The sequence below is a fragment of the Nomascus leucogenys genome, chromosome 3 (assembly GCF_006542625.1).
Source record: "Nomascus leucogenys isolate Asia chromosome 3, Asia_NLE_v1, whole genome shotgun sequence".
Classification (NCBI taxonomy): Eukaryota; Metazoa; Chordata; class Mammalia; order Primates; family Hylobatidae; genus Nomascus; species Nomascus leucogenys.
The window spans coordinates 155,040,091-155,053,095 of NC_044383.1; the positions used below are offsets into that span (position 1 = coordinate 155,040,091).

The 13,005-nt window shown below is 40.0% G+C and overlaps 1 protein-coding gene across 1 annotated transcript in view; it reads right to left on the reverse strand.

Annotated features, from left to right (window-relative positions):
- The window catches only part of WDR27 (WD repeat domain 27), a 233,870-nt gene that overhangs the window by 119,980 nt on the left and 100,885 nt on the right, over positions 1–13,005 (reverse strand). The window contains exon 21 of the mRNA XM_030809982.1: positions 2,293–2,391. Within this exon, the coding sequence (XP_030665842.1) occupies positions 2,293–2,391 (99 nt within the window). The remainder of the gene's footprint in view (positions 1–2,292; positions 2,392–13,005) is intronic.

Here is a 13,005-nt window from a genome sequence, read left to right on the forward strand (position 1 = left end):
GTCCCACCATCCCAAGTGCTTCTTTATCATGTTTACTTTTAACAAAAACTTGTCCTGCCTGTGGTTATTTCCAAATCTTAATTTTACGCAATTTTATGTGGTTAACTGTCTCTTCAATAATTACCAATATTGTCCAATCCTGAGAAAATTTAAGTGATCAGAAAACATATTTTAAGAGTTACTGTAGTCATGATAAGTAATTATTTTAATACCATGTATGAAAATAAAAACTACTTCCAGTTGTTTGATTTACAACGCTGGGAAACAGAGGAATGGTAGTGAGGTGATATATGTGGAAGAAAGTGGACTAATACCAGTAAACAAAGGAAATTTTTAAAAATAAGGAACCAACCAAATATTTAAAAATAAGGAAATTTTTAAAAATAAGGAACTTAGTGAATTTTATATATATATATACACATATATAAATTCGGTATATGATATCATTATTCTTAATGAATCAGTATGATGTATATGTATACATAACTGGCTTCTCGCTGCCTGTTCTTTAGCAGCCCTTCGTCAGGAAGCAAGGTTCATGACAACTACAACTTGTTACTTTTTCCTCTGTATTTTTTATAACTATATTTACGCCATATTTGCTTCTTTTATTCATTAATCGCAAGGGCAAGAGAGACCTACCCAACCTTTTTCTCACTGAAAATTTTCAAGTATTCAAAAAAATTCTGTCAGTCAGGCTGAAAGACATTTTGATGCCAAATACTGAAGTGTCAAGACAGCTAACATCTGACTCTCCCCATAAATCACTACACCTCTCCCCGCCACCCACCCTGCTGGGTCTAGCTTTGCACTTTTCATTTTTCTTTCTTTCCTGACCACCCCTCCATCTCACTGCCCAAATGCTGTTCAAAGGATTATAAAAGAATACAACAACTCAAAACAATACGTTTTAAAAATGTGGAATAGGTGATGGCACAAATATTATCAAGAAAAGCAGGTCCTTTACAGTGTACATGGCAGTCCCATCATGGGAAGAGTGAAGCGTCATCAAGACGTACGTCTCAGTATTGTTTATAGTAGGGAAGGAAAACATAAATTCAAATTCCCATCTGGAGCAGACTGAAAAGATCAATTAGGGCCAAGGATGGAATTCAGCGGTGATGTCGACGGAAGCTCTAGTCCGTGACAGCACAAGATGCACTTACTCATTTTCAATATTCAATATTATTCAACATACAGTGGTAGTACTGCGTGTGCCAGGCACGGCAACATGCCCTGAACCATAGCGTTATGTTGTATAGCAGAGAGGAGCGGGGTCACAAGACACGTGTGGAGTGCCGTTCCACCTGGTCACACGCGCTAGGCCAGAGCACACAGTCACACAGTGATGCTATTCTCTGAATCAAAGTCTCAATCTTAAAGAGACAAAAAGAAATTATTCCCAAACACTGGAGATAACTAATACCTGATATTTTTTTTTTTTTTTTTTGAGACACAGTCTCGTTTTGTTGCCCAGGCTGGAGTGCAGTGGCACGATCTCAACTCACTGCAACCACCGCCTCCCAGGTTCAAGCAATTCTCCTGCCTCAGCCTCCCAAGTAGCTGGGATTATAGGCGCCCACCACCATGGCTGGCTCATTTTTGTATTTTTTAGTAGAGACGGGGTTTCGTCATGTTGGCCAGGCTGGTCTTGGACTCCTGACCTCAGGTGATCCACCCGCCTCGGCCTCCCAAAGTGCTGGGATTACAGGTGTGAGCCACTGCACCTGGCCAATACCTAATATTTTTAATCCTTTGCAAAAAATCTCCCTCTACATTTTAATAGAAGACCATTCATTTTTATACACAATTGATTTGCAACGGTTATTTTCATGTTTTCTTCTAATTAAGAAAGTTTCTGGAAATGCTGCAGACTTTTTTCCATAAGAATTTTCAAAATCCTGTTCTTACTTGCTCTGCTGCTTTCTTTCTTGCTGGCACTGGTGTTCATGTTAGTGCCCCATGTAAAACGTATTTGTCTACATGTAACCGCATTTGTCCACAGGTCTTCCCATACATTCCTGTTTCATTCAATCAAACATGCATAGTGCTGAGTGGCAAACACCTTCATTATAAAAGAAACTTTTCCAAATTCATTTCCCCACAATAAAGGTTTATTTCTCTCTCTCTCCAATAAAAATACATTTCCTAAGTTCTCCCTGCACTCAGTGAACACTGGCATGTAACCTTAAGTATTACAAGATTTCACCAAAATAAAGTCATAAAGATACAAAAATATAATGTAAGACTGGTGTGCAGCAGAGGCGCCCCACCCACTCAGCAAGACTGTACCTGGGGTGCTGATGGGTTGAAGGCCACTCCAGTGACGGTGTCTGTGTGCCCAGCCAGCCGGTGAGAAAATGTGCTTGAGCCCATTTCATACACGTAAGCCTACAAGACAAGATGAGCAGGTGTGCCATGTTAACTCAGAGTCAGGAATCACCTATAAGCTACGCAGAGCAGAGGGACCATCTATAGATTAGTGTAGTTGATCAAATACAACAGCAACAACCGAGATGCCTGACAAAACATCATCCAAGCTGGGGAACTAACTTTATAAAACAGGCATCTTTTCCCCTTCTCTCTTGTAGATTTTTAACATCTTAGTGAACTTATGTCATACTTTCTATTTACTATCAAAAGCCTCCATAGTACCCTGTGAACAGTTTTAAATATATGCTCATGATTGATGACTAATTTTAAGGAAGGAATATAGATTCTGTAATTCAACCTTACCTTGAAGTTCCAAATTGAATGAAAAAAAAAAAAAAGATGCTCTATTGTCCTCCCCCATAAACTTGAGAGATAGGTACATACGCTATGCTTTGCTTCCTACTCATCAGCTTAGAATTTGAGCAATTCAAATACTTAGTTTTTTTATAGCTGTTGATAAGTAAGTTTCTCTTTAATTATATATATACACACACACACAATTCTGGATATATATATATCCAGAATTGCCATCAAATAGTTTATTTTAGAGACAAAATCTGTTATCAGATAGCATTCTGATGGAATTGGGAGATGAGATAATCATTAAGTAACAAAGTGTACCAACAAACATTTTCTGAAAGCCTACTGGTAATAAACAGCAATGCCACATTGCAGCAGGAGGAAGGTGTCAAAGGCGATTCCTTTTCCCGCAAAAACCTACTATTTAAAAAAACATTAAGTGTATTGTGTATATTTGAAGTTTGCAACGTGATTTTATGGGATCCATAGCTACAGATATGAAGATAATAGTACTGGTTACTGTGGAGAGGTGGACTCTCATATCTAGCATCTCACATCGCTACTTGTATTTGTGACAATAACTGCTAAAATCTATGTGGTTCAGGAAAATCCCTAATACACCATGGTTTTACTAACTTGAGCACTCATGTTGCACGTTAGATACCTGGACTTCTCCATCCTAGCAGCTGCTGTTTCGTATCCTTTGACCCACATCTCCCCATTTCCTCCCCCTCCCCGCCTATGTCTACCCTGTTAACCACACTTCCATCATCTATCTTGGTGTCTTTGAGCTCTTGTTAAGATACAGATTTCACACAGAAGTGAGACCCTGCAGTCTTTTTCTTTTTGTGTCTGGTTTATTTCACTTAACATAATGTCCTCCAGGTCCCTCCACACTGTGGCTATACCATTGCATGTACATGTGTGTATAGACATATGCACACACACTCCTATATCATATTTTTTATTAATTTGTTCATTGATGAGCTTTTAGGTTGTTTCTATAGCTTGGCTCTTGTGACTAATGGTAATGAACATGGGAGGGCAGATGACTTTACGTGGTGTTGATTGCCTCTCCTTTGGGCATATACCAGAAGGAGGACTGCTGGGTCATATTATAGTTCTATTTTCACTGTTCTCTATACTGTTTTCCAGATGGCTGCACCAACCTACATTCCCACCAACAGTGCACAGGGTTCCCTTGTTTCACACCCTCACCAACATTTGCTATCTCTTGTCTTTTTGATAATAGCCATCCTTACAGGTATGAGGTGCTAGCTCAGTGGTTTCAATTTGCATTTCCCTTATGATTAGTGATGTGGAGCACCTTTTCATATAGCTTTTTGGCCATTTTTATGTTGTCTTTGGAGAAATATCTATCCAGGTCCTTTACTCATTTTTTAATCAGGTCATTTGTTTTTCTGCTATTGAGTTGCAAGAATTCTTTATAAATTTTGGATATTAAACCCTTATCAGATATGTGGTTTGCAAATAATTTTTCCCAGTCCATAAGTTGCTTTTTCATTTAAGAAAAATAAAGTTGGAGGCATCACACTTGATTTAAGATTATATAATACAAAGCTATAGTAACAAATAACGTGGTACTGTCAGAAAAACAAAAACACAGACCAATTAGACAAGAGTATAGAGCTTAGAAATAAATCTAAATGTATATGGACAACTAATTTTCAATAAGGCCATCAAGAGGACACAATGAGGAAAGGATAATCTCTTTAATAAATGGTGTCAGGAAAACTGGATTTCTGCACAGAAAATAATGAAATTGGACCCTTATTTTACCATACACAAAAATCAACTCAAAACGGATGAAAGGCCTAAAACCATAAAACTCCTCGAAGAGAACATAGTGGAAAAGCACCTCAGTATTGACCTTGGCAATAATATTTTGAAAGTCAGAACAAAAGCTCAGGCTACAAAAGTAAATAAATGGGACTACATCAAACTAAAGGGCTTCTGCTCAGCAAATAAAATAATCACCCAAAAAGAACTATTTTAATGTAAGAATAAGTCCTTCAGATTTAGGTCTTCTCAACGATTCTGTCAATGACTAAGCAGGTTTTGAAGTAAAGTCTACAAATAAATGTCTGATATACAGTTGACCCTTGAGCAATGTGGTGGCTGGGTGCTGGCTCTCCACGCAGTCAAAAATCCACATGAAGCTTTTGACTCTCCAAAAACTTTCATAACCTACTGTTGACCAGAAGCCTTACCAATAACATAAACAATCAATTACCATATATTTTATATGTATTAATACTTTATTCTTACAATACAGTAAGCTAAAGAAAAGAAAATGATATTTAAAAAATTATAAGGAAGAGAAAATATATTCACTATTCACTGAGTGGCATCATAGGTCTCCGTCCTCATTGTCTTCATGTTGAGTGGGCTGGGGAGGAGGAGTAGCAGGGGTTGGTTTTGCCGTCTCAGTGGTGGCCGAGGTAGAAGAGGTGGAGGAGGTGGAAGGGGAGGCAGCAGAGACAGGCTCACTCGGTGTAACTTTACAGAAATACGTCGTAATTTCTGCCTGACATTTTTGCTTTTTCATTTCTCTAAACATTATTCCATATGGTACCAATCCTTCTCCTACCATTTGCTTTCATTTCAGTGCCTATATCATAGAAGGATCCATGTCATGAAAGATGTCAAACGCATTGAGTCATCAGAACCCTTCTTCCAGATTGTTTAATGTCAATTTGTTTCCTGGCACTGCTTCTTCCATGTCTTCTTCCTCACTGTCCAGCATTGGTTTGAAGCACTCCTCTGGTGTCGTGTCTGTTAGCTCTTGAATTTCTCCAAGATCCATAGCTTGAAACCTTTTTTGCCATATCCACAATCTCTTTCATGATTTCCTTGTGTCATAAATCCCATGAGGCCATGCACAACTCTGGATAGTTCTCTCCAGTGGGAACTGTTTCAGGGTTGATGGCCCACATGGCTTTTCCTGTAACAGTAATGGCCTCTTCAATGGTGTAATCTTTCCAGATTTTCATGATGTTCTCTCTATCAAAGTTCTCTTCCATAGCATTGACAACCCTTTCCATAGGGTTCCATGTGTAATGACCCTCTGATCTAGAGTCTGGATTACAGACATTGTTTGGGGGAAAGACCACTTTGACGCCTTTGGTGTTAAACTTATTGGGTTCTGGGTGCCCAGGGGCATTGTCCAACATCAAAAGAACTTTAAAAGGTAGTCATGGCCAGGCGCGGTGGCTCATGCCTGTAATCCCAGCACTTTGGGAAGCCAATGTGGGCGGATCATGAGGTCAGGAGATCGAGGCCATCCTTGCCAACATGGTGAAACCCCGTCTCTACTAAAAATTCAAAAATTAGCTGGGCGTGGTGGTGCGTGCCTGTAATCACAGCTACTCGGAAGGCTGAGGCAGGAGAATCGCTTGAACCCAGGAGGCAGTGGTGGCAATGGGCTGAGATTGCACCACTGCACTCCAGCCTGGCGACACAGCTAGACTCTGTCTCAAAAAAAAAAAAAAAAGGCAGTCGCTTCCTGACTTCAGGGACAAAGTATCAATGGAACCAATCCAGGAAAAGGTTCTCACTGTCCTGCTTTCTTGGTGAACAATGAAAAGATTGGCAGGTGGTGTTTTTTTCCCTCCAAGGCTCAGTTTTATGGATAAGGGCAGCCCCAATCACAAGCTCAGCTGCATTTGCACAAACCAGTAGAGCTGACCTGTTCCTTCTCTTCCTTACCAATAAATGTCCTTTGTGGCATGTTTTTCCCTAAGAATTGGGCACTTACATCTGCACTAAAAACCTGTTCAGGCAGATATCCTTTCTCCTCAAAGATTTTCTTTCTTTTTTTTTTTTAAGACAGCATCTTGCTCTGTCGCCCAGGCTGGAGTGCAGTGGTGCAATCTCAGCTCACTACAAACTCCACCTCCTGGGCTCAAGCGATTCTCCTGCCTCAGTCTCTCAAGTAGTTGGGATTACAGGTGCCCAGCACTACACCTGGCTAATTTTTGTATTTTTAATAGAGACGGGGTTTCATCATGTTAGCCAGGCTGGTCTCGAACTCCTGACCTCAGGTGATCCGCCCGCCTTGGCCTCCCAAAGTGCTGGGATTACAGGTGTGAGCCACCATGCCCGGCCCTTAATGATTTCCTTAATGGTGTCTGGGAACTCAGCTGCTGCCTCTTGGTCAGCAGAAGCTGCTTCTCCTGTTATCTTGAACTTTTTAAGCCAAGCCTCTTTCTAAAATTATCAAGCCATCCTTCACCTTCCCTTTGCTTTGTCAGATAATGACTTCACTTTTTCCTGAATCATATTAGAGTCTATAGGTATGCCTTTCTCCTGACAATCCTGTACCCACATAAAAGTTGCATTTGCAATATGAGATTAAAAAGGATTTAACAAAACGTGCAAGGTTTTCATGCCTGCTGGCATAGCTGCAGTCACGTCTCCACGAGTTTCCTTTTCTTTTTTTACACTATTTCTTACACTGGATTCATTTATCCTGAAATGGCAGCTGACTGCCAGTCTATGGTACATACCAAGCAATTCAGCTTTTTCTGTAAAGTCGTGGCTTTCCCTGCTTCTTGGGAGAAGGTTCAGCATCTCTAGGGGCACTTCCTATGGGCCCCATGGTGTAATTCAAGGTTTACAGTATTGCATTAAACACAATGAAAAATACACGAGAGCTATAAGAGACCACCTTTTACTGCAACACACAATTTATTGGAGAGACAAACAGCTCACACAGAGGTGATGAGCATCACACAGCGTTTTAAGGGATACTTGTAACTCCTGAGCTCACCACAACAGCAACAGCAGCAGGGGCGATGAAATGAGGACAGTAGTGCCGGATGGACTACAGTCGAGTTTATGAAGTGATGATTTCATATGACATTTCTGCATTTGTTTATATTTCTCTTGACTGAGAATGTGCATACATTCCAATAAATTTTAACTTTTTAAAAAGATGTGTGTATATTTTATGAAAGTCAAGGATAAAATAGATGAATATCTACATCTATTTTATGCATTCATGACATATCTTTTTAATTTTCTTTTAGGCTATGTGGTTCTTCTGTGAGTTTTTTCAAATTGTTGAAAATCTCCAAAAATGTTAATATATTTGTTGAAAAAAAATCATGTATAAGTGGACCCATGCATTTCAAACCCATGTTGTTCAAGGGTCAGCTGAATTTTGAAGGAAAGTGGAGAAATAAAATGTCTACATTTTATTTTCTTCTGCCACAAGCACATCTTTATTTGAAAAGTATTCCTGTGCGTTGCTGCTGTAAGGGGTGGCGTGGGGCCTGGGAACGTGCACTCCTAACAGGTTCCCAGGTCAGGCTGATGCTGCTGGTCCAGGGCACCCCACTTTGGGAACCACTGGGTGAGGGTAACCCTAACATTTACACAGTGTGTCACTATTTACAAAACACAACTGTTACATAAACCATTTACAATAACGGACCAAGGTGCATCCATATTTTATTGAAATCTCCATTTTTTATTGAGGAAACCATGACAGGTAGAGAGCATTTTACCAGGACAGCCACGGAGCCTCAGTGCTGAGATTCCAAACTGATTTTTCTGACTAAGCTTTTGCTGTTTATTTCACTAGGCTGCCAAAGACAACTCCCATTCACACATGGTTCAGGGCATCCTCAAGTTCCCTCTAATCTCACAGGTGTTTCCAAAACCATCTTTGCTTATTTTGCTATTTTTAATTCAGGACTGATTTAATATCAAAGGGTTTCTGAGGATCCACTCTTCAGAACTCCTATCTGCCTGCTGTTTAGATTAAATGGATAAGGGAAATTATAATGACAGAATCTCTTTTCCGTCCATTATTTCCAATGATAAAATACAGAGGTTAACAGCAGCAAGTACTTTCTGGACACTGACTTTTTGCAAGGCACTGATAAGAATTTTATATAAATTTCCTCGTGTAACCCTCTTCACAGCACCATGAAGAAAACACTTATTGTCCCAATTCTATAGACAAGGGAGCCAGGCTGAGGGCAGGCAGCCTTCCAAGGCCACTCACCTCTTGAAAAGCGCTTCCTGAGATCAACTGGCTCCCATTTGCGTGAAACCTCAAAATACCACAGAATGACATAATATAGTGGCAGGAGGCGAGGTAAAACAGATCCAGGAAAGGTCTTTTGTTTCCTCCGTGAGAAGGGAATCAAATGAAACATCTTTTGGTCCAGGGGATTCTTGGGGTACATGAATTTTCTGATCATGACAACTTTACATGTGACACAGCAACTGGAAGCCCAAATATGAATATTTTAGTAGATACACTGTTTTCTTATGCTGTGATCCTACACACTGTCAATAAATACAGAAGGACAATAAGCCTCTTGTATGACACAGAGCGATGGTAATGAACAGCTCTGCAAATGATTTAATGTAACCACAATCCAAGTGTTTTAATTAGAGGTACTCACTGGAGTCAGGAAGCACTTCACCCACCACAGAGAAATGAGCTGTGGCTAAGACATACTCAGAAAACTGAGTTGGAAGTAAAACCTATGCAGGTGAATCTTATGCCAGAACCAAATCAAGAAGTCCTGAGAGAAGAAGCCAGAAAAACGGAAGCAATATTTTTCAGGCAAAAGATGAGGATGTGGCATAAATCTGTGGGTGCTGGAATAACGCTTGACTGCTCAAAAATGTTTTTACAAAAATTGTAAGGGACTGAATGTACTACTGAAGAAGAGAAGTGTTTTGGAAACAGGACTACACCGATTCATTACAACTGTTTTGTAATTCTGTTGAGCCACGTCTGCGAGGATGAAGTTTTTCATTTTTCCTTTCACAGAGTTCCTGACATGTGACCTTCATTTCCCTTTACCCAAATTAATCCCACAGAAGAAAGGGGACAAAGAATTGCAAACAGAAGTGAGTGCTGCACTCCTGAAATGTGACAATGGTAGCGATATTTTCCACAGGGGAATCAACTATCATATTAGGCTCACTTATTTTGCTTTTGAAAATAATTCCAGAAATGACATTTTCTGAATATTCTGCACATTTCTTCAGATACTGAATTTTTAGTTTACAAAAAAGTAAACTATTCTCAGAAGACCAAAACGTTCAAGATTTAAAACAAAGTCACACTAAAACAGAAGCCTTGCCTCCTTACAGCAAGAGGCAAAGGCTCTGTTAGAGAATTCCTGATGGTGGCATGCAGGGCCACCTGGCCGCCCGCCACACCAGCCATGGGAGACGAATGGCACCATCTCATCAGGCTGCAAGGCTGATGCACAATCTCCAACTCTTGTCAACCTCCATCAAGGTCTGGCAAAATAAATATGGCACACACAGTAATAAGCCCCACCCTTTTCTCTGGCACTTCCTCTTGCAAAGACGTAGCAGAACAGGGCATGGTGTGGTACCGCCCACTGGTCTAACCAGTGGACAGTGGTAAATACCTAAGGCAGCAGTAACTTTTTAAGGCCTTGGGATAATATGTCATTCCACGTGTACACTCCATTTTCCTTATCCATTCCTCTGTGACGGACATTTAGGGTGCTTCCACATTGTGGATATTGTGAAGAGTGCCGCAATGGCCATGGAAGTGCGGGTATCTCTTTCATATACTGATTTCGATTCTTTTGGACAAATACCCAGGAGTGAGATTGCTGGATCATGTGGATTCTACTTTTTGCTTTTTGAAGAAACAACACATTTTCTGCAGTGGCTGCCTCATTTTGCATTCCCACGGACTGTGGGGGAGCTCCCCTTTCTCCATATCCTCATCATCACTTGTCTTTCTGATATTCTAACAGGTGTGAGGTGGTGTCTCAATATGGTTTTGACTTGCATTTCCCTGATGATTGCTGATGTGAGCCCTTTTTTCCTGTACCCATTGGCCATTTGTATGTGTTCTTAAGCGAAATATCTATTATTCAAGCTTCCTCTGGGCCATGATCTTCATCTGATAATTTCATCTACTGATGACATTTGCCTAAGTCAATTACTGCATCTGAGACTGAAGAGGGTGATTTTCTAATTCTGCCATTCATCCATTCCACTTGTCTGCAATGTTCTCTAAGAAATAACTTTCCCTTATCAAGTAGGGTATTTGGTTTACTTAAAATACAGTCCGAACAGGAAAGGCAGACAAATGTTTATTTTCCTTTATAAGGCACACTTCTGAGTAAGGGACAGGTGCCCTAGTTACCTCCAAATGGGGACCAATGACATTTTATGTTTTTGTTTTTAGCTATAGCTTTTTGGGGGGAGCATTAACAAAAATGATGAGGGTTTAGATACACAATGTTGAAGTCAATCAGTCATTACTCTTTGGATGCTCAGCTAGCCCTCCGCTGGCCAACAGAATACCGCACAGGTGTGGTGCTGCCTGCTGGTCTAACCAGCAGACAGTAGTGCATGCCTAAGGCAGCAGTAGCTTTAAGGCCTTGGAAATTGGCTGTTGCCTGTGGCCCTTTGATTTCTTTTCTCTTTGGCACAAGATGTCCCTGGCTCATCTTGTAAGTCTTCTGCCACAGACCTGGAACCAGCTCTCCATCCAGGGAGTTCTGGCTTCTATTAGTGGGGATCGGCATTTAGAGGTTGCAAAGAGGGTACTAAGGGTGATGGCTGGAATGTCACAGCTTTCAAGCACCTTCCGTGGCGGGAGCTAAGAAATACTGGTATTCGTGCACCAGTTCCACATGGTTTTAATTCGAAAGGCTTTCCAACATAGTAGCTGACAGGGCAAGTTCTCCTCATCATAATGTTCTTTTTTCCGGGGGTATTTTGACCATTGTTACTTGTTTATTCTCCCAAGTAACTTTCAGTCAAACAGTACAGCTACAGAAAAACCTACTGGCATTTTGTTGTTGTTGTTGTTGTTGAGGCAGTGTTAAATTTACAAATTACCTACAGAGAACTGCCTTCTTTAGGAAACTAAATCTTCCTATTCAAGAACAAGTTAGGATTTTGTGTTTGTCCAAGTCTACACTTCTGGGGAAAAAAAAAATGTTCTTAATGCAGGTTTGCAGGTTTATCCTTTTTGAGGCTATTCTCAATGAGTTCTCCTCTTCCACTATAACTTCTCAGAGGTTACTTTTTATATCTATAAAGACCATTGAATTCCATATATTAGTTTAAATACTACTACTAATCTTTCACTTAATTATTTTATTGTTCATATTGGCCACTAATTATCTTGGGTTTTCCAGATATGCAATCTTGTCACCTATGAATAATTTTAGCTGTTCTTTTCAGTGGTAATATCTGTTAAGTTGTCCTGTCTAATTTCATACAGAAATACCTCCAATACCCTGTACAATACTCGTGGAATTAATGAACATTCTGGCTCTGTTCCCAACCATAGAATACCTCTAAAGTTTTCTCAGTAAGATGTCAGCTTTTGGGCTGAGATAGGCATTTTATCATTTGAAAGAGGCATTCATGGATTCCTCTTTTACCAGGTGTTTTAGCAGAAATGAATCCAGAATTTTATTGAAGCATCCAGGAACATGGTTATAAGAGTCCTCTTTTTATATCAGTTAATATTATGAGGGAATTATTAGTGGATTTATTGATAGTGAATCATCCTTGCATTCTATGCATAAACCCCACTTGGACATGATAAATTATTGTTAATGCACTAATTCTATGTTCCTATTTAAGCTTTTCAATTGATATTCATAAATGAAATATAACTCTTTTCTGAAATTTCATCAAGTTTTCTATCAGTTATGGTTACTTCAAAAAGCAGTCTGATGTCTTCCTTATTTCTCTATGCTTTGGGGCTACTTGATGTTTAAGAGGCTGGTAAAATCCCCTGAGAAAGCACATGGGCCTGGTACTCTTTCACAAGCAGTTCTTAGGAAAGGTTCTCTATTTCTTCTATGAAAAGTGGCCTGTTAAATTTGTTTCTACTTTGGGGGCCAGTTTGATACACTAAATTTCTGTGACTCAACCATTTGTATAGAGGCTTTCGTATTAATTTGCACCAATTATGAGAAGCAGTCTCATGATTTTCAAAATCCTTCTGCTCCATGCTTCTGCCTCCTCGTCATTTCTTACTAATTACAGATTACGCTTTCTCTCTTTATAAAAAAATTGCACTATTAAGTTTATTTTGTTGCTTATGTTTTTAAAAAGCTAGTGTTTTCGCCAGGCATGGTGGCTCATGCCTGTAATCCCCGCACTTTGGGAGGCCAAGGCAGGTGGATCACTTGAGGTCAGGAGTTTGAGACCAGCCTGGCCAACATAGTGAAACCCCATCTCTACTAAAAATAAAAAACAGCTGGGCGTGGTGGC